This window comes from Rhinatrema bivittatum, chromosome 2 (assembly GCF_901001135.1).
Source record: "Rhinatrema bivittatum chromosome 2, aRhiBiv1.1, whole genome shotgun sequence".
Taxonomy (NCBI): domain Eukaryota; kingdom Metazoa; phylum Chordata; class Amphibia; order Gymnophiona; family Rhinatrematidae; genus Rhinatrema; species Rhinatrema bivittatum.
In genome coordinates, this window is record NC_042616.1 from 683,071,824 (window position 1) to 683,094,497 (window position 22,674).

The 22,674-nt window shown below is 45.3% G+C and overlaps 1 protein-coding gene across 2 annotated transcripts in view; it reads right to left on the bottom strand.

Moving 5' to 3' along the window:
• The window catches only part of ZNF704 (zinc finger protein 704), a 390,701-nt gene that overhangs the window by 55,417 nt on the left and 312,610 nt on the right, over nt 1-22,674 (bottom strand). The window contains exons 6-7 of one of the 2 annotated variants that reach the window (XR_003854854.1): nt 11,334-11,598; nt 10,280-10,337 (exon numbers count right to left, since the gene is read on the bottom strand). Coding sequence is in view for 1 of the 2 variants with exons in the window: in XM_029591538.1 (XP_029447398.1) it covers nt 11,334-11,598 (265 nt within the window). In the remaining variant the exon portion in view is untranslated. The remainder of the gene's footprint in view (nt 1-10,279; nt 10,338-11,333; nt 11,599-22,674) is intronic. The other variant, XM_029591538.1, reaches the window with a different exon arrangement.

The window sequence follows — 22,674 nt, forward strand, 5'->3', positions numbered from 1 at the left end:
AGAGTGAGGGGAGAGAGAATGAAGGGGAGGTGAGAGACAGAGGGATGTAGCCCGTTTTAACGGGCTTAACGGCTTGTACAAACATAAAATACACTTTGCAATGTCTGTATGCCAATGTCAGAAGTCTAAGAAGTAAGATGGGAGAGTTAGAATGTATAGCACTGAATGAAAAGGTAGGCATAATTGGCATCTCAGAGACCTGGTGGAAGGAGGACAACCAGTGGGACAGTGCTATACCGGGGTACAAATTATATTGCAATGATAGGGGGGATCAACTTGCGCGAACGCGTACTTTTGTTCGCGCAGCAGGCGCGAACAAAAGTACGCTGGATTTTATAAGATATGCGCGTAGCCGTGCGTATCTTAAAAAAATCCGGGTGCGGCGCGTGCAAGGGGGTGCACATTTGTGTAACCTGCGAGCGCCGAGCCCAGCGCGCGCTGCCTGTTCCCTCCGAGGCTGCTCCAATTTCGGAGCGGCCTCAGAGGGAACTTTCCTTCGCCCTCCCCCCACCTCCCCCTCCCTTCCCCCTCCCTCCCCCTATCTAAAACCCCCCCTTAACTTTGCGCGCGTCGGCCGGCTGCCCCGCTCCGTGGTCCGGTCCCGGGGGCTGTTCCGGAGGCCGCGGCCACACCCCCGGAACGCCCCCGGGCCGAAACCATGCCCACGTCGCCGCCCCCGAAATGCCGCGCCCCGCCCCCTAAACGCCGCGTCATCCCGCCACGCCTCCCCCCCCACAGGAAGCCCCGGGACTTACGCGCACCGGCGGCCTATGCAAAATAGGCACGCCGGCGCGCGCGGGCCTTTTAAAATCTGCCCCATAGGGAATAGCCACTATTTATCACTGTGTGATAGCATCATGGGTTCTATTTTGGATCTTGACCAGGTATTTGTGACCTGGATTAGCCACAGTTGGAAACAGGATACTAAGCTTAATAGACCCTCGTTGTGACCCAGTATGGCAAATTTTTTGTTCTTATGATCTAATGGAAAAGCAGAAGTGCAGGTACTCATATAACTGAGTCTATCTGGCAAGGCACATGCTCCTTGTATTGACCAGGTGAGGTTGATACTGTTTGCATTTGTGACCAAGGTATTCTGCTAGCATGCAGTTTCTGTGTAGGGATTTATAGCAGCTTGGCTTGTTCTATTTCTTTATAGGAGGTGTACTGGTGTTTTAGGGTCTGGTGTAATATTTGTAAAGTTGTCTTTATATGGGTAAAGTTGATACTGTTTGAGTGCTGCCAGTTAATGTTTTCATATGAAAGACTTATTATAGCCTATTGTAATTGTAATTCAGTTTACTTATGGCTTTCTGAGTACCAAGCCCATACCCAGCACACATTATAATAGGTCTAATGCCATATGTCTTCCAAGTGCTTTCTTTGCTTTTTTTTGCAAACTTTTCTAGACACCACAGCAGTACATGTAAATGTAATATATATGTTGTGATATTTTTACCTCCGATGACTGTACTTTTAATGTATTTTTTATGTAAAATCTGTTATAAATATATAATTTATAATTGTGTGTGTGTGTGTGGGGGGAGCAGGATTGGAGTGGGGGTGCAGACTGTAAGGTTCACTATGGTGCCTAATATTAACATAGTAAATGACAGCAGGTAAAGACCACAGTGGTCCATCTAGTCAGCCTGGCAAGGCATCTAATTGCTGTTCCATGCAAGTTACCCTAAGGGTAAGAAGTTCTTATCCGAGCAATAAAAGCAGTTAATGGCCAGACCTGCTCCCAAGCAGCTGTAACGTTCTGTGTATAATTTACACACATACTTTTGGAAACAAAGTATGTGCAGAAATGCTTTCCCCACTCCAACTTCACCCCACAGAATGCCTCTTGCTAGTGCAGGTAAAAGTATGCACAAAATAGGATTTTACATGAACCTTTACATGCACAATTCTTTAACTGTTTATCAAAGTGCCACTTACGCACATAAAAGATGGTTTTATGCATTTAAGTTAATTTGAAAATCAAGCCCTGAATGGGCCACTTGGTCATTTTCTGCCATCATCTTCTATATTAATATAGTTATTCTATGTGTAGAGAGCCTACCAGATCTCTTCCAGAAACCACAAACAATTTTTCATTGTTTTGTGGGGAGAGAATAGAGAAGTTGTTAGTGTGGGTGTACAACTCCCCATGTGGAGGCTAGAATGTGTGCTCTTGGAATATACAAACTCCTACCACCATCTTAGAGTGTGGAATCTTAAAATGACCCTTCCATGGGGCAGCACGTCCATGGCTGTCCCCTGGTTTTATTTATTTTTAGGGAGGAAACCTCTGGGGTCGCTAGGAGGAAGACCTATGTTCAGAGAGGAGACAGAGAGCCTTTGCTCATTTAGAAGACCATGTTTTGGGATCCTTTTTGTTTTTTGAGATGGGAGTATGTTCCATCCTCATGTTTGATTTAAGTGCTTAACCAGAGGCTCGGGTATGTAAACCAAAGGAGTCGCACTTCTCATCCAGAGAACACAGGAGGACTGTGAGTAGTTTGGGAGTGGGTTTTGATCAGGTACTGGAGGTAGCAGAGGAGGGAGAGAGGGACACCATTTGGACCTATTAGTAGTTTCCTCATCATCTCAAGGAGATTCAAAGAAAGGTGCTTATCAAGTACTGCAAGTGTTAAGGAGGAGGAGGAAGAACTTCAGAAGAGGTATGAGTTTTTTTGGACTGTCTCAATCATCATAAATTTGACTAAAAGGCCTATCCTCTATCAATTGAGAAGGAGTTTACAAAACTGCCTAACACTGATGTGAGAGGAAAAGGAATTGGATTTATTAATTAGAATTCACTTGAACCATTAATGTAAATTTACTAACTGGAAGAAAAGCTCACAAATCTATTTATAAAACTAAAACCCAAATTTTAAGCAATTGATTTATTTTTCTTATAGATACAATGAAAAATAAAAATAAGTGGAGTCTAAAACAAAAACAAGAGGAAACCCAACTTTAACAAACATTCACTCCTCAGCGCATTGGGAGAAGGGGGAGCACTACCTGAAGTTCACCTGTCAGCTGACACAGGGTTAGGCTGTATTTCGCCAGTATTCAGGCTTTCAGGGGTGCTCTTACGGCTCTCACGGAACTCCCCCCTACTGATGTGGACTTTAAACACCAGCCAGCACCTTGAAAGCAGGCCAGCCAATGGAAATATTGAGAGCTCCTGTTTTGGGTTCAACTCCTAGCTCTGTGTAACTCTGGGCAAATGGCTTTATGTTTTTCTGTTTCCATAGCCAAGTGCAGTTGAGTGGTTTATCCCTTTTGAAAGAAACTATGTTGTGTAATTTACTTGTACAAGGTCAAGTATATCGGGACTGACCTTCTGGCTTAGGGGGTACTTGCCAAGCACTGCCTCGCAAGGAACCTTGATTTAGTTCCTGGGCCAGGCTTTTGCTCCCTAAGTGGGCCAGGGCTGCAGCTGCTGGAGGGATGAGCTCCGCTGGACTGCTCCAGTCCCAGTAGATCACTGGCAGCCTGGAAGGATAAGCTCAACCAGGCAGCTTCAACAGCTCAATGGTTGCTTTTTTTTTTTTTTAATGATTCAGCTCCTGGCAACGGACAGAGATGACATGATATAAATCCAGCTAGGCCCTCTTATGTTTTATATGTATATATAGAAGGATACATTTTAGCAGGCAAGCTGTTTCACTCACTTATTTCTATGGAAGAATCACTGCAAACCAAACAAAAAATTTTCCTGAAATTTGTCTTCATACAGTCATTTGTTAAATGTTCACTCATTTATTGTACAGTTTTTTTTCTTTTTTTTTTTAACAGGAAAGGCAAAAGAACCACTTTTAAAAAATTAAAGGCAATCACAGCAATGCACACAAATATCTTGCAGGGCATTCCCTCTGAATATAATGCACAAGCTCAGTCTTTTGGTAACTTGCGCTTCTTCAGCTATTTGTTCCCAGCATTGTATTTTGCATTACTCGGTACTTGTTGCTTTGCTATGTCTCTGAATATTATATATCCACTTCCAATTGAAGACTTGACCTATTTCAGTAAGACTGCTGCCATGGAGACTGGCCCCCTCACTCTCTTTCTAAATGAACAGTAACTTAGTGCCAGCTATGTTCTCTATTCAACATTGCTCAGTGTAACTCATATTCTGTGACCCCTGCAATGGTATTCTGAGATTGAACTGCAACCCCTGTCCTGTGCTCTAGGAATGTGGGATCTCTCCTCCAGAAGATGGTATGATATGCCCCCCTGCCCTGCCTTTGGGTCTGTGGCATCCCTTTTCCAGCACACAGTGCAATATGAACCTGCCCTGCCTTTGGAACTGTGGGGTCTCTCCTCTAGCACAGGGTGGAGCATGACGCTGTTCTTTTTCTGGGATTATGGGATCTGTCCAGCACACACTGTGCAGCATAACCCTGCCCTGTGCTCTGTAATCTGAGTAATAGTGACACACACTGTGCTGCATTTAACCTGTATAAATTTATATTTTATGGCACTGTTCTTGCTAACTGAGCAAGCTGAATGATAAATTGCAGTGTTCTTCTAGCAAGTGGTTTATAAATATTGGTATTCAGTAAAATTAAGGGTGAAGCTATGACTACTTAATATCAAGGAGCAGGTTCCTGCAGAGAGAGAGAGAACGAGTGCTGCAATGGATAGGAAAGGATAGGAAATTCCATTACAATACTGTAAAAGTATTTTCCTTCACAGTTTCTCTGAAAAATTAAACCACATTTCTGTAGTTCAATTTATGGTTGAACCACAATTTGCCATTCATTTGTTACCTCCATAGAAACTACATAGGTAAGATTTATATCACAGACAATAGCAAATATTATGCCCTTCCTGTGGAAATGTGCAAAAATCCTATTGGTCTACTGATAGTAAAATAAATTGAGGTCAGGCAGTGTTAGATATATTTTGTTGATTGTGAGCACATTTAGTAATATCCAAGGAAACTGAACACTACTGCTTGTGCATTAGAGCATCTGAGCTCTTTGTGATCTGCAAAGTTTTAATCAAAGTGTAAAGTGTGGTTTCTGTTTCGAAAAAAACATTCTAATCCATTCAAATCTCAAATGTAATCAAGACTAGTAAATGTACCAGGAGAAGATCACCTTTATGTCTATGTAACCTGATACACTTGAGTCGGCACTCTTCAAATGAAAATACAGTGTACTGTACTGGGGAGAGCAAAGTTTGCCAAAACCAATAAAAGTAATAGATGATGCCTGGGTGCTCAGTAAAGAAGGCCATAAATTAGTTATGCAGCCTGAAACAAAGAGGCTGCAGGATAACTCGGGCAGGGAGAGAGGAGTCAGGAGTGAGTCTAGAGTGAGCAATGGAGGGGGCAGAAAACATTAGAAAATAAGAAATGTCATAAGTGGATCAGACCAAAGGTCCATCAAGCCCAGCATTGTGTCTCAGACAGTTATGTCCAGGTCACAGTTACCCAACAGAATCCCAAAGAATAGGTCCAATCCTTCTTGTTCATAATCAGGATAAGCAGTGGCTTCCCCAAGTCTACAAGACCAATAGTGATTTATGGATTTTTCCTTTAGGAACTTGTCTAAACCCTTTTTAAACCCTACTATGCTAATTGCTTTCACCACCTCCTCTGTCAACAAATTCCACTGTTTAATTGTACGCTAAGTGAAAAAATACTTTCTCTGTTTTGTTTTAAAAGTGATACCTATTAGTTTTATGAAGTAGTCCTACTCTTATGATTTTATAGACATCTATCATATCTTCTCTCAGTCATTTCTTCCTCAGGCTGTTTAATTTTTCTTCATAGAGGAGCCATTCCACCCCCTTTATCATTTTGGTTGCCTTTCTCTGCACTTTTCAAGTTCTGCTATTGGTTTTTTTGGGGTTTTTTTAGATATGGTGATCAGAAATACACACAGTACTCAAGGAGTGGTCATATCATGGATCGATAATACAAAGAAATTATGATATTAGCCAGTTACAATAGGACATTGGTGCAATCTCATGACTCTTTAATGTCCTGATAAGTGACTTTGTCAAATGCCTTTCTAAAATCCATATACATTATATTAACCAACTAGATAGGTATTTATATCTCTATGGGAGGCCCACCTAGTAACTCGAGGTGAGGTTTAGGTATTAGTGTAGGGGTTACGGGCCACTTTGAAATTCAAAGTGAGACGTACAAACAGAACAGTGCTCTCTTGTGAAGATTTAGCTCTTCACATAGGTATTAGTGCAAATTGCCATAAACTGCCTATTACCATAAAACACACCCCTTTTTTTATCACAGGCAATATTTAGTGCATTTTGATAAATCCAGGCCTAAACTGGTGCCTGAGACAATGGAGGGTGAAGTGACTTGCCCAAGGTCATAAAGAGTGGCAGTGGGATTTGATCTTTGGTATCCCTGGTTCTCAGCCCACAGATATAACCATCAGGCTACCCCTTCATTCACTTCTTTTTGCAATTTTTTTCAATTTTCTAAGTAGTTCAGGAAATATTATGAGAGTTAAAGACCTGTATCACTAATTTGACACTAGTTTGACCAAAATACTACCTTTTTCATCCTTTTACTCTATCTGTAATTCTGTTACATAATGTGACCAGGTACTAGGGATATGCAAGGAATATAAATTCATTATCATTTTTCAGTTTGTTTTGGGGAGGTTTTTTCCCACGAATTTTGGTTCGTGGAAATCTTTGATTTGTGTGAAAAAACTAAATCACACATTAAAAAACAAACAAACCCAAAACGCTCAAAAGCCCCCCCAAAAACGGGGTCTCCTACCTATCTGGAAAAAAATGCCGGGGCTAGGATCCCCCCAGGTCCCCACTTCTCTGGTCTGGTGGGGATCTGCCGGCAAGGCCTAGGTCCAGGCCGGAAGACTTGGACTTGCATAGGCCGAGGCTGCGGTAGGATGCCATGACCTCAGCAATGTTGTCTGTGAAATAATGCATTATTGTATACATTAGGTTCTGTAATATTATAATGTACTAGTGTAAAATATTACAACTTCACAGTATAGCTGGTGAATTAATGTACGGTATAGTGGAATAAGTACTGGTATAACAGTTCACATATAAGCACAATATTGGTTAAGTAATTGTGAAGTTAGTGTGGTAGTTTACAATAGTTTACAATAGACAATGGCAATTAAATTGTCTATTTCGTCTTACTTCGGGAGTGCTATAAAGAAATAATGACGAAATTTCATAAAAATTGGTATTTTGTGTTAGTGCGTGCTAATGTGACTTAGTGAGTGCTAACTGAAAATGTTAGCAATAAGTTAAAAAGTGTCCATTGGGGGATCAGTTCAATAGCTGGAGGTATGGTTCTGCATTTCCATTGGCTGTCTCCTTGGTTACTTGTTTGTGTTGCTAAGGTTGCAAGGTGATGTTTGTGGGGGGATTACCAGTGCCTGGTAACAAGTGTAAACAAACAAGTGATATAATACCACCATCAAATTGTAGTCAGAAAAAGCAAAAGCATGTAATGCAAGTACATATTTTCAATTTGCCAGTCCCTTTGTATTTTAGGAAAGGAGCCCTGACATTTTGGGATATGCATATTTTTTATTCCCCTGGTGTGTGTGGGGGTGACTGGTGAGAAGGAATGTGACTGGGGTGACTGTATGGGGTGACAGGTAGGAGAGAGACTGGTCAGGGTGATGACTGGTGAGGGAGAGGCAGCCTGGTATGTGGCGGGTGACTGGTGAGAGGAGGAGTAAACAGGGTGACTGGATGGGAATGCAGGTGGAAGAGAGAGTGGTTATGGTGGTGAGTGGTGATTGGTGATTGGTGAGAGAGAGAGAGCAGCCTGGTGTATGTGGGAAGACTGGTGACTGGGGTGACTGTATAAGGAGACAAGTGGGAAAGAGAGTGGTTGGAGTGGTGGTGAGAGAGAGGCAGCCTGGTGTGTGGGTGACTGACTGGGGTAACTGTATGAGGTGACAGTGGGAGAAAGATTTGTTAGGGTGGTGACTAGTGAGAAAGAGACAGCCTAGTGTGTGTGTGGAGAATAACTGGGGTGACTGGTGGCAAAGAATCTGGTTGGGGTGGTGACTGCTGAGAGAGAGGCAGCCTGGTGTGTGTGTGTGTGGGGGGGGGGGGACCTGTCACTTCATACAGTCCCTCCACACACAGGCTCCCTCTCTCTCACCAGTCACTACCCAAATCAGTCTTTCTCCCACCTGTTACTCCATACATTACCCCCCGTCACTTCCCCTCTCACCAGTCAGCCCCCTCCAAACACACAGATACACAACAGGGGAATTAAAAGTATGCATATTCCAAAATGCCAGGGCCCCTTTCCTAAAATACAAAAGGACTGGTGAATTCAAAACATGCATTTGCAACACATGCTTTTGCTTTTCTGACTAGAACTTGATGCTATTATTAATCACTTGTTTGATTACACTTGTTACTAGGCACTGGCCATCCTCCTATAAACACTACTTTGCAACCTTGGCAACACAAACAAGAAACTAAGGAGACAACCAATGGGAATGCAGAAACATACTTCTAGCTAACTGCTCCCCCAATTGACACTTTTTTTTATATATTGGTAACATTTTCAGTTAGTGAGCACTAACTATAGTGTGCACTAACTGAAGTTAGAGAAACCTGAAATAAATACCCCCGAATCAATTTAAAAATAAAATCAAGCAGATAACCCCAAATAAAAACAACACACAAGAAATAAATGCACACCCCTAGTTGCTAGTATACTGTACATTTGAAGTGATGGGTATAGAATGCTTGTCAAATACTGTATACTATCCTTGGAACAACTAGTGTGGTTCACTACACATTTAGTATCCTTTCATCTGGAATAATATTATCTAGTTAGTATATAGTTTGATAAACGCAAGACAGGAACCAGCAGGCTCAAATTTAGGCATTTGCCTAGTGTGCCAAATTTTGAAAGTGCCAAACAGGAGCTTTCTTCCACTTACTTTAGGGCTGCACACAGTTGTCACTTCAGAGTACTACTGTGGCACTGGCCCAACACTACCTGCCCCATTTTCCAGTCTCTGGAGATAAAACTCCCACTCTCTCTGAGCTCCTGCGGGGACTAGAAAACCCTGCTGTAATCCTCTGGCCCTGCCTATAGGCACCAACTTTAAATACAGCCCTCGGAACCAGTTACCTTTTATATCAGAAGATAAAACCATCCTCTCATCCATCAGACCATCAGACCAGATCCACCAGCCTCAACCTGGTTTTAAACACAAACAAAACCGAAATCCTCATTATAGCACCGGAAAACTATGCCTCACCCACACCACCTAACGCTAGCCAACGTCAGGATACCTCCGTACACTCCACCTCGCAACAAGTAAAAGACCTGGGAGTCATCATAGACAGTGGATTCAGCCTCAACAAATTCGTTAATAACACAACAAAAGAATGTTTTTTTAAACTTCAAACCTTAAAGAAACTAAAGCCACTCCTCCTATACAGAGACTTCCGCATGGTACTACAAGCTATCATACTCCCAAAACTGGACTACTGTAACGTTCTCCTCATAGGCTTACCAGCATGCACCACAAAACCACTTCAGATGGTCCTAAATGCCTCGGCAAGAATTCTCTCAAATGCCAAGAAAAGAGATCATATCACCCCAATCCTTCATCATCTCCACTGGCTTCCGATTAAATACAGGATCCAATTCAAGTCCTTGATGATGATACATAAGGCCTTATACAACATAGCTCCTCTCAACTTAACGTTTCAAATTCAGCTACACACATCCACGAAACCGACTAGAAGCGCGTATCAGAACAGACTAATCACCCAACCGGCGAAATCCTCTCTGAGGAAACGTGCACTATCTACAGCGGGCCCCTCGCTTTGGAACTCGCTTCCTCCAGACCTTCGCCTGGAACCATGCCACGCTACATTTAAAAAGAAACTTAAGACTTGGTTATTCAAACAAGCATTCCCTTAGAGTTAGGAGCAGGAAGAATGACTTTACCATGTCTATTTGCACTTTCCACAGCCCCTAGCATATAACTCACCAAGGAGATAAATTTTTGAATTGTACTTCCATATTACCATTTTTTTTAGGATACTTTATATAATCATATATACATATTTTCATGTTGACAAACATATTACCAGGCTATTTATTTATTAACTCGCATGTTTATGAGCTGCTTAGTAAGATACTCTAATTTGTCACTTTCGTTTAACCTCTCAATGTAAATCGCTATATGAAGCGATAGTTTTCTGTTTTCATGTTTAAGTATTTGTTACTTAGTTTTTAACATGTTCAATGTAAACCTCTAAATGAAGCGATAGTTACCGTTCCTTGTAAACCGGGGTGATATGTATATTATACAGGAACCTCCGGTATATAAAACCTTTAAATAAATAAATAAATAAATATCAGTTTTTTTTATATAATGCAATTAATCTAAAATGAAGAAAAAATGTTTTTGATTATATTCTTGCTTTCCTATGTGACACTTTGTTTTAGAATTCTATTTTCCTTTACCAGGGCATTTTATTGGTTGATGCTGCTATTGTACTGGTAACCATACTATATCCCACTTACTTGAGTACAAGACACTAAGACAGTGGTCATGCTTATGGCTGAATTACCTCATCCAGTATGCTCTGTCTCTTTTTTAAGTGAAGATCTTTTCTGTATTTCCATTTGGAATGATGAGGTTCTATGTTTGTCAAAGAAACATACAGAATGTAGTACTACTGTGCTCTGTATGTAGCTATGGTTCTCAACGCAGCACTTGGGACACATTCAGCAAGTCATTCAGGATATCCACGATGAATATGCATAAGAAACATTTTCATACAGTGGAGTCAGTGTATGCAAACATATTCATCGTGGATATCCTGAAAACCAGACCAGCTGACTGCGTCCCAAGGACGCACTTCAGGGAATCAAACATCCCACTTTATAGATCAATGAATTCTGCAAAATCCAAAAAAACTTCTTCTTAGTCTTTAAGGGGGATAATTTTGTAATTGCCTACATAAAAAAGTTGACAAATATGCGCTCAAGTTACACCAGCTTTCAAAGTGAACTGATGAATATTTGTTTGCCTTGAAAATTATTTCACCAAAACTACCTATTGTGTGTGCAGGAAATTTGGGGAAATTAATGCACATACTTTTTAAAATCCAAAAGTATGTGCTCGAGTCCAAATCGATCCCTGAAGGTGCCCCCCCCCCCCCCCCCCCCCAACCTCAGGATTTGCCTCTGCTCAGTCTGGGTAAACTTAAGTGTGTACAGAAGATACTTACTAAGTTTACCTCCATATCAGGTGGGAAAGTTTATAACAACCATATCTGCTGGTAAAGCAGAAATGCCCTCAAATGTATTTGTTCTTATTTACCTGATAAGGATGGTCAGTGTGCACGAGGTAGAGGGTGGAAGGAGCTGAGCGGCTGAGAGGTGTCGACAGTTTAGTCTCAGTTTTGGCACATGTACTTTCGGGTTGCGCTGTGTCTTGGCTCGGGAACGTAGGAGGACCAGATACCAGAGACGGAGAGACTGGGGAAAGGCTGCTGAGTCCCTCTGCTACTGAGTCTGTGTTAAGTTTGATCTCTGTGTAGTAAAAATCTTCTTCTCCATCACTGTAATCTGACTCTCCGACACGCCTGATAAAAAAAAGAGAGCGACAGACAATTTTTTTTTAAACTACACATTGGATCAAATTCTTTACAGGTAACTGTCCTTATTTCAAGTATGGCTTCTTCAGATCATCAAGGAAAAACTGGGCCAGTCCTGGTTTAACCTACTGTGCATACGCTTAGCTTTATCCAAGAACATTTATGTTTAAACATTTTTATTAAGATTTCAACAACAGATTGAGAATTACAATTGTCTGGGCGCGGTTTATTCTGCCACCGCCCCCAGCCCCACTGACAACATCCATAGCAGTTGCAACCCGGAAACCCCCACTCCTATCCCCCCCCCCCCCCCCCCAGCGTCGTCGATCTTTGTCCAATGAACGTCTCTCATAGGAGTCCAAACCTTCCCAGGTCAAATTCCTGTCCAACAGTGGATGTAGAACAAAAAAAAACTCCATCAGAGTAAGTTCGACAACGTCAGTCATTGAGAATACGGCTCCTCGCCCTGTGTGGAAGCGATTGGAGATAGGGTTCCCAAATAGCGAAGAATCTCTCACGCCGCTTCGGAGGTCCCCTAGAAGAAAAGGATTCCATCTGCATCATATTAAACAAGAGGTTTCTCCACACCCAAAAGGAGGGTGGATCCGCCTCTCGCCATTGCCCAAGTATCACTTTTTTCCCCACCATGCTCGCCTTTTGGATAAAAAGGCGAGTACCCAAGTCGCGAATCCGCAGCACTGGGATGTATCCAAACAACAGCCACAGTGGAGCTACAGGAATAGAAACCCCCAACATACCAGCCAGATATTGAGCAATACGTGTCCAAAACCGCAAAACCGCAGGACAAGACCAAAAAGCATGGGTCAAAGTTCCCGTGTGACCGGGACAGCGGAGACAGCATGCGGAAACCGCAATACGCTGTTGATATGCCCGCTGAGGCGAAATATACGCCCGTCCCAAAAATTTAAACATCAATTCCCGATACGCACTATTGCTCGTGATCTGGGAAATCCCCCGGTAGCAAGTCCGTAACACTGTGGCAGTCAGCAAAATCTCCCCGTCTGCATTCCAACGAGCTGCCATTGCTTCAAAGAAATCCAAACTACTAGTCTCAGTTAAGCATTTATAATAAGTGGAGAGGGAAGGGGCTTTACTCTGGGAAAGGTGCAACAACTCCTCCACCCTCTGAAACACCCGCAGCTGCAGAAAACCCGGCGGCAAAGCCTTGAGATAGTGATCTATTTGCATATAGGGAAAAATATCCTTACCCTCCATGCCATATAATTCCCGGAGTTCAGGCCAAGTGAGGCGACGCCCTTCAGTGTGGTATAAATGACCCAAATAAATGACTCCCAGAGTGTGCCACCTCCTGAAAGCCTTTGACTGAGTACCCGGGGTAAAATCAGGGTTCCCCAACACAGACAGTAAATACGCACAGACTCGGGGTATCTGCAGTTTCTTTGTAAGTGCCTCCCAGGTTTGCCTAAGCGGTACAACCAGTACTGATTTTGTGAACATGTAGGGTAGACTGCGCCTCTCCAACTGTAGAGCACACGACAAGGCAATAGGGAGTGTGTTCGCCCTATCCGCCTCCACAGATGTGTAAACCGCCTCCCCCAGCAGCCAATCACGTATGAGACGCGCATTACAAGCCAAATTATAAAGGTGCATGTCTGGGACCCCCAATCCCCCGGCCCCCCAACGTCTCTGCAGCCACGTTAAAGGCAGGCGAGCCTTGCCCCCCCTCCAAAGAAAACGCCGCAGGGCCTTATCCAACCCCCTCCTATCGGAGCGTGTAAGATAGACTGGCAAATTCTGTAGAGTGTACAGCCACTTAGGTAGAATCACCATTTTAAAGAGGTGCACTCTGCCATTGAGAGACAAAGGCAACGGCCCCCAGCGTTGCAACAAATCTTGCGTCAGCTGAAGAAGCGGGGAAATATTCTCCGAATATACTTGGACCGGGTTGGCCGTTAAATTGAGGCCCAAGTACCGTAGCGTGTGCGAGGCCCATTGTAAGGGGAACGAACCAGGCCAATTCTCGCGTACTGACCCCGGGCCTGCAAGCGCCTTGGACTTCCCCCAATTAATCTGAAGCCCCGAAAATTCACCAAAGCTTCCCATGACCTTCAGCAAAAGAGGAAGAGAAGTCAGCGGATTCGTTAAATACACCAATAAGTCGTCAGCAAATGCCACACATTTAAAGATAGTATCGTTAAGACGAACCCCACGAATGCCCCGCGTACTCTGAATAGTCAAGAGAAGGGGCTCCAATTGCAAAACAAAGAGCATGGGGGAGAGAGGGCACCCCTGCCTCGTTCCCCGCAAAATAGGGAAGGGAGCAGAACATCCTCCATTAGCCAATATGGAGGCCTGAGGGTCTGTATAAAGCATTTGCACCGCCCGGAGAAAGAGCCCCTCAAATCCCATACGGCGAAGGACATATAACAGATATGGCCACTCCACCCGATCAAACGCCTTTTCCGCGTCGAAACTGATTGTTAGGGAAGGAGTCTGCCAGCACTGACCAAGGTCAAGGGCTGTAAGTATTTTCCGAACATTCGATAGGATATAGCGCTTCCGGACAAACCCCACCTGATGTTCTCCCACCAAATCCGGGAGGACACCCGCCAACCGGTCAGCTAAAATCTTGGCCAACAACTTCTGATCGTAATTGATCAAGGAAATCGGCCGATATGACTCCACCCCTTGGGGGTCCCTCCCCGGCTTCGCAATCAGGGTAATATGGGCCAAATTCATCCGCGGGGGGTAGCCACCTTTCTCAATTAAATCCATGAAAAGCGCCTGCATAGGGCCACAGACCCTGTCAAGCACACAACGGTAAAATTCGGCCGTGAAACCGTCAGGTCCTGGAGCCTTCAGACGCTTAGAGTGCATAATACCACCCCTAATCTCCTGGGCAGTGATTGGAGCATTAAGCATCCCTCTCTGCTCTAACGTGAGCTCCGGTATGTCGAGAGCATCGCAAAACCGGGAGCATTTTTCCTCATCCCAGTTCCCCGCCCTATATAACTGAGTATAATAATCGCGAAATAATTGTAAGATAGTCTGAGTGCGGTTTTCGACCTGACCCGTCGCATTCTTCAATCCCGTCACATAGCGCGCCCCCTTAGAGACCCGAATCAAATTAGACATCATTTTACCCGCCTTATTTCCGTACCTATACAGTTGGAATTGATAGTACAGTATACTCCGTTTAGCTCGCGAGTGTAAGACGCTATTTAATTTACATTGTAGAGAATAATATTGGTCACGAAGGGGCCCAGTATTGCAGCGAAGGAGCTGATTCTTCACCCGCCGTAGCTGATCAGTAAGGTGTAAAATCTGCGCATTAAGGGTTTTCCGTCTATGTGCCACATAGGAAATGATGTCCCCCCGGAGGACGGCCTTGGCCGTGTACCAAAATAAAGAGGGATCATTCATATGCGCTTGATTTAGACTAGTATAGTCCGACCATTTATCTAAGAGATAACTCTGGAATTTAGGGTCCTCAGCTAAGTAGTAAGGGAACCTCCAAACCCGGTGTCCCGTGTGTGCTGCCGCAAGTTGGATATCCACCCATATCGGGGCGTGATCTGAGATAATAATGTCTTCTATACCTGCGTCGCCCACCATCGAAAAAGCTTGGCCACTCAGTAGGAGATAATCTATACGGGCATAAGTCGCATGCACCCGAGACAGGTGAGTGAATTCCTTGACACCCGGGTGAAGCGTCCTCCATACATCCACCAACTGTAAAGAAGACTCCAATAACTCAAGGCCTTTCCCCATCCCCGCCTCCCGCCTAGTTACTTGCGATGCATCCACTAAAGGATCCTGTACAGTATTAAAGTCACCACCCACAATAATGATATCAGTCAAATACGGCAAGAGCAGGCTATTAATCTTCCGAAAGAACTGGGCATTATAAGTATTAGGTGCGTAGACATTACAGAATACCACCCGCCTCTGATACACATCAGCGACCACTATAAGAAAGCGGCCATCCGGATCTTTAATTTCCTTTTTAATCTGCAGCGGCAAATTTTTATGGAACAGAATGGCTACACCAGCTGACCGGGACGTCGCCGAAGCATAAGCCACCTCTCCCACCCACTGTTTACACAGCTTCAAGTGCTCACTGTCCGTGAGGTGAGTTTCTTGGAGAAAACAGACATGTGCTCCCTTCCTTTTAAGGTGGGCCAAGATCTTGGTACGCTTGAAAGGGGAATGTATGCCACAGACATTCCATGACACTATACGTGTGGACTGACTAGATACTCACAATGGGATCAACCATACAAAACAAATCATAGACATTAAAACAGACCTGGACTCTCCCAGCCGGAGCCCAGGTACAGAGCACTGGTACAGAGGACAGAAAATAGTATACAATGCATTGCAGATCCGGAATGGTCTCCAACGAAAGACAGACGATGAAACTCCCCTCCCCCCCTCCCACCCCCCACGCCCCCCCCCTCATACTTCTTCCCCTGAAACACACGACGCCCAACCAACTATAGGTCAGCATCGTAGTAGTGGAGATCACGTAGCCCCCTCCCTACGCGGTGGGCTCCCCCCTCGCCTTCCCCCCTCTCCGCCCCCACCCCCACCCGCCAAATGATCTGCTGCATAGGTAGCTTGGCACCAACTAAGGCCTTAGCTACGAAGTCATCTCCCCTGGTGAATAGCTGCAAACAAAACAACCCACTGAAAACATTGCCCCCCTCGAGCAGTAAGGTATGTTATAACAAATACAGACACAACTATCTAAACTCGAACAAGTCTCGAACAATGAGATAAGGGAATCCCGCGCCGAGACAGTGGGGGCTCCGCAACTTCGTTTCCCCTCGTCCCAGCCATAAAATTCAAGTCTCTTAGTCCAAAAAAAAATGGAAGTCCAAAAAAAACAACTGCAGGTAGCAGGCTCCAGACAGTACAGATGTCCAAATTAAGAGAAGTCCAGGTTTGGACCAGACGAACCATCCAAAAAAAAAAGCCCGCAAGAAACATCCGGGCTGGCCCCAGGCAGGGGAACATGGAGAGAAAAAAATAAAAAAAACCCAAACAGAACGGAACCCCCCTCTTGGCCTCCCCCGCGCCATGACATGGCCAGAGAAAGGAAAGAGAAAAAAATAAAAAGAAAGTTTGAGGAGGCGCAGGGCCAAGGCCACGCTTGCGTCGGAAGCCTCGCAGCTATTCCATGCAGGCTCTGCTTTCCACCCCGAGAACCGGAGTGGCCCAATATGGCATCAAGGCAGACGCCATGCACTATTCCAGCCATACATTGTGAAAGGGGGAAATAAAAAAACAACAACACCACCAAAAAAAAATAACGCGAGTAAGGGGCTCTATAACTCACCCCCTGGCACTATGATCGGCTCTGCGCCCAGAGACCCGCGACAACATCGGGCCCCTAGCGCCCGAACCGCGCCACGTGTCACCAATACTTCACTCCGCTCTCTAGCAGAGAAAAACAGTCAAACAACCAGGAACTAGGAAAACCCGCAGAAATAGTGTAGGAACCGGTCGAATCCCGCCGTACATTCCAGCGCCCTCCGAACTGCAGGGTCGACACACCATCCGCCCGGTCAGGGCGCGCCAGCTCACCCGGTCACCCGAGTACCTGCCTCAGTGGTCTCAACAAAGGCTTTCGCTTCCTCCGGCGTCTCCAGCCACTTGACTCCAGTGGATGTGGCCACTCGCAGCCGCGCAGGATAAATGAGATTCGCTCGTAGTCCCATGTTGATGAGCTGCGTGCAATGCGGGGCCATGACACGCCGCCGTTGGGAGACGCCGGAAGAAAAATCTTGAAACAGTAAAATCTTCTGCCCATCTGACAGTAGACTCCGACCACCCCGTAGCGCCCGCAGGATCTCGATTTTATGGGCATAGTTAAGTAACTTAGCAATCGCAGGGCGCGGCCGTGCATGTTCCTGCGATCGCTGGCCTAATCTATGCGCCCTCTCCACCCGCAGCGGGCCATTGTGAGCCGGCAAATTCAACTGTTCCTGGAGCCACTTCTCTAAATAGGTGGGCAGTTCCGCGTCCTTGATCGACTCCGGGAGACCTATAAGGCGTATATTTGATCGCCTCGACCTATTTTCGAGGTCCTCTAAGCGTTGGGCCTGCTGTGTCACTGAGGCCTGTAGAGCCGTTATATCTTTCCGCGCCGCCACGAGGTCGTCCTGCGTTTCAGACATCCGCGACTCCAGTTCCCCAAAGCGCGCCTCGTATCCGGTTATTGACTGTGTTAATTCAGCGAGTTGTTCAGCAATGGCTTTAAGTTCCAGGCCAATAGCTGCCGTAACCGCTGTCTTAATCTGTTCCAGATCGGGGCCCACCACCGGCAAGACGGGCTGCGGACGATCCGGGGAAGATGGCGGCTCCGCTCCTCTCACCTTCTCTCGCTCCTTGTCTTTACGGATAGTCCTGGTAGCCATAAGTGCGCTCGGAGGAAATACTGTGAGTAATATCAGCTATTCTGGAGAGTATATCAGCAATACCAAGCGTTTATTCAGGCCAGGGATGGGTTTGGATTGAGGATCGGGACCCTGAGCTAGGGCTCCCACATCCGCCTTCCCCGCTGGCTCACGTGATCTCCAAGTACATTTAATAGTAGACTTGTGCGTGTAAGTCCCACTGAACATCTGGGAAAGATTTCATATGCAGTCTTCTCCAGATATTTTTGCTGCTTGCCAGCTTACTCAGTAACCTCAAACATACAATATGATGGTAGATAAGGACTGAAAGGCTCATCTAGTTTGCCGACTTTCTTTCCTGTTACAATGCCCCAGACCCCAGCTGATCTCCTGCATTGTTTTACTCCTTCACAAACAGGAATCCTCCGCTTATCCCATCCTTTTTTGAACTACAATATGATACGTGTCTCTATCACCTCCCTTGGAAGTCCATTCCATGGACTCATCATCTTTTCTGTGAAGAAATATTTTCTAATGTTACTCCAGAACCTTTCCTTTTCAGCCTCATCATCATGATCTCTTGTTCTAGAACATCCTTTCTATTGAACACGTGGGGAAAGTATGCAGAGGCATGACATCAGGAATACTTTTCAACACAGATTTGTAAAAGTGGGTGATGGGCTTTTTACATGACATATTGAATACAGGATGTGCTTCAGTGGAGTGTTTCCACTTTGCCATGGCATAAAGTGGGGGGAGGGAGAGTAGAGAGCCTCTTGAAAAGCACTTTTGTGAATTTGTGTGTGTTGCGTCCGGTCGCAGACGGTTGCAACTGCTCTGCCTCACCTCCTTTTTGCCTTTCTCCACCTCCATGGGTAAGATGGCTACCTCCGATGCCGAGTGCCGAAACCCTCAGCATCTCCAACTCAGCATGGGAGTCCCCAGGGGGCGCATGCGCATGCTGCCTACGCTTATCTATATGTCATGGCAGGAACCTTGGGGGCGTCCTCACCACATGTTGTCAATACTTCCGGGTATTTAAGCCTCCGCTCTGCTCATAACAAATGAGTTAGCAAGGACTTCGGTTTTAGCTACTCTGACCGCTTCTAAGCTGCATGCTTAGACTCCTCGCTACCCTTCGGGGTATCTCGCTCCTGAAGAAGCTCTGGGCACCCGCTCCTCAGGGGCCTCTCGCTTCCAACTACCCTCAAGGTTTTCTACTACTAACTAGACAACCGCTCCTTGGGGTCTTTCTTCTCTTACAGGATCATCTGTGCATCCAGGTACTCGCTCCTTGAGGGCCTATTCAGCTCAGAAGTATCCTACATCATGGCCCGCTGGTCCCACCTTCAACCACTTCCAGGAGGGTTCCTGCACTACTCTTCAGTGAGTACCTCTATGATCCAGCTCTCTATTTCCACCCACCAGGTTCGGCTTATCCTACTCTGTGGAACACTACCAACCTTGTACATCTGGTTGAGACTTCTCCACCTGAAGCTGTCTGAACGTATTGGCATCTTGCTGGACTTCAGTGCAATCTCTTCCTGCATTATTACCATCTATCTACAGCACTACAATAAAGCTTTCCATCTCCAGTGTCTGCTCTCTAAGTCTAGCCTATCGCTGTGGTTCCCCACGGGGTCCCTCCCTGTGGGAGGAACATCTCCACGTGACTAAGAGTCCACACTATGCCTCAAATCCAACAGTGTGTCAATGTCTTTGTGCATGTGTGGCCTTAGGCAGGCCCGTGGTACTTATGGGACACTGAATGTTGGCAAGCACAATATTATAAAAGTTTTCCCTTCTGCAGCTTCATCCAGATCAAAAGTAATGCAGTATCCCAATTTGCTCACTTACTTCAAAACACACTGCTATACATTCAAACAGGCCGATATAGAACCGTGTGCTTGGCCAAGCACACCATTTGGCCGCGTGTTTTAGATGCGCTATTATTACTCCTTATGCTGTGAAGGGTAATAATAGTGCATGGAAAACGCGTGGCCAAACCCCCCAAAATTAATAGCGCACATCACATGCAATGCATGTTGATAAGCCTATTAGTCGCCCGAAATACATAAAGTAAAATGTGTGGCCAAGCCGCACATTTTACTCTCAGAAATTCACACCTGCCCTTAAGTACTAAGCAACCCTAAAAATGTACAGAAAAGAAGAAAATACTGCTAGGGATGAACTATTGTCCCTAGCACCTCCTTAGTAGCGCTGGGCATCATTTAAATACAGAATCGCGCGCCCAGGAGAGGAGCCTGGGCGAGCGTCGGGAGAAAGGGCGCTCAACTCGAAGCACTGGCTCTCCCGCACCTTTTATTAAATCAACCTGTCAGTGAGAAAGCAAGCAAGCAAGGAAGAGTAGGATACAGCATATACCTTTTGATTCATTACTGATTATATTGTAATATACTGTTTATTTTTATTGGATTTATTTCACAAGCCACTCTGGGTTATTTTCTGTAGGAAAATAGAATATAAATGTGATTTGTATTGTATTATAGAAAACCATAGTCAGCCATTGACCGGCAAAGAAAGTTAGCTATATAAACTTGTCCAGCTAACTTAGCTGAGTTTTTCATTACACAGGCATATCACTAAATATAGCTGGCTATTTTGTTCAGATAAATTTATCCAGCTAACTTAAGGACTGCTCTTCAGCTGGCCTAAAGTGTTATGCTCAGTGGAGTGGACCCTTAGTCCAACGATGACTGATTAGGCCACCGTCGGTAGGCAAGGCCGATCCTCGGAGTTGCAGGTAGAAATGAAGAAGATCTGGATGCAGGCGCCTCCTGCTGGTCGTGTAATCCAGATGCTGGCGCCTCCAGCGGGTCGAGGGGCAAACCCCGAGGATCTCGTGAAGAAGTTCAGTCCAGTAGTCGTGAGCCAGAGATGTCCGCAGCCAGTCCAAGGTTCGAGAGCCAGAGATGTCCGCAGCCAGTCCAGGGTTCGAGAGCCAGAGATGTCCGCAGCCAGTCCAGGGTTTGAGAGCCAGAGAAGTCCGCAGCCAGTCCAGGGTTCGAGAGCCAGAGAAGTCCGCAGCCAGTCCAAGGTTCGAGAGCCAGAGAAGTCCGCAGCCAGTCCAAGAATCCAACGCCAGAGAGGGTACGTAGCCAAGCCAGGGATCGAGGAACCAGAAGAGACGTCAGCCGGACCAGGAAACACCACAGAATAACAACCAGGAACAGAACTAACTCAGGAGCCAAGAAGCCAAGGCAAGGTCTGAGGGTTCAGACCTTGCCTTAAATAGTCCCAAAGCGAATTGGAAGCAGCAGGAAGGGATCAGAGCACTTCCTGTGCTGTCTCTTTAAATTACAGGCTATAGCCGCCCGCGCGGCTCTAGCAACATCAGGGGGCGGAGCTTAGCCGCGTGGGGAGGAATGCGCGGCCATCTTGGAGTCAGCAGCGGCTGACTCCCCTGAAGGAGTCCTTAATGCTGGTTACCGCGGTGAGGGTCCGTCCGGGTCCTGGGGTAAGTGGGCGGTCCCGGTCGCAGCTTGTCGCGGCCGGGATTCATAACAAAAGTTATCTAGCTATCTGGGAAACGGATCAAGCTGCAATAGAGCTCTACTGTGTGTTAAACAGCATATATTGTGCAATATATGCTGTTTATTTTTTATTTATTTAGATTTTTATATTCCACTTTTCACTTTTTTTCAGCACTTCAAAGCGGATTACATTCAGGTAGTGTAGGTATTTTCCTATTCCTAAAGGGCTTACAACAGGGGTGGGCAAGTCCGGTCCTCGAGGGCTGCAAACCAGTCAGGTTTTCAGGATACCCCTAATGAATATGCATGAAATAGATTTGCATACAACTGAGGCAGTGTGTATGCAGGTCTCTCTCATGCATATTCATCCTGGCTGTCATCCGGGGTAGACTGCCCTCTCACCCTCACCATGCCACTGGGCTTCTATGGAATTAAATCAATGCCCTCTCTGCATGCTGTGAAACACCAGTGATTAAAGACTTATAAAAACACATCCAGGTCTTTGTAAATGGTATATGATTCATCACATATGCAGGTGCAAGAATTTTTGTATAAAGATGAAATTCTTTAAAGGGACATCACCCAGGAATTATATCACAATCATGTTTGGTTTGATAAGGATTTAAGAGATCTTTTGAGGGATCAAATATTCTGACTGCTTCCTCTGTCCATTCCACCTTCTTGTTTACTTCAGGACAGGAGGAAGTGGGTTAGGGGGAGCAATAAAGGAAGTGGGTTCTCTGGAGGCTGTTTGTGAGGAGAGGAGAGGAGAGGGGATGGAGCAGGAGCAAAGACTGAAGGCAAGCAAGCACCCTGCAGCTTTCTTCAAAAGACTGAATTAAGAGGTGTGAAAGCTTTCAGGAATGTTGAGTCTTTGGCAGTTTGTCAGATATACAGCAACAAGCTAATTATGCTAGTGGCTAGGGGCACTACTTAAATTTATGATCTGAATTATTCACCTCGGATCATGGTTCCCATCTAAGAAAGATGCAGACCTTCACTAAAGAAAATATTTAACCTTTCCAGATAGAGCCTCAGTGCCAGGTTCTAAGTCAAGGGTATATAAAACAACAGAATTAACGGAGAGTAGATACACGATTTCTTATATACAGAGGATAATTTTATAACAGTGTGGGTTGTGGTAAAGTCTTTATGTAAATTTTACACCCAGACCTATGCACATGTTC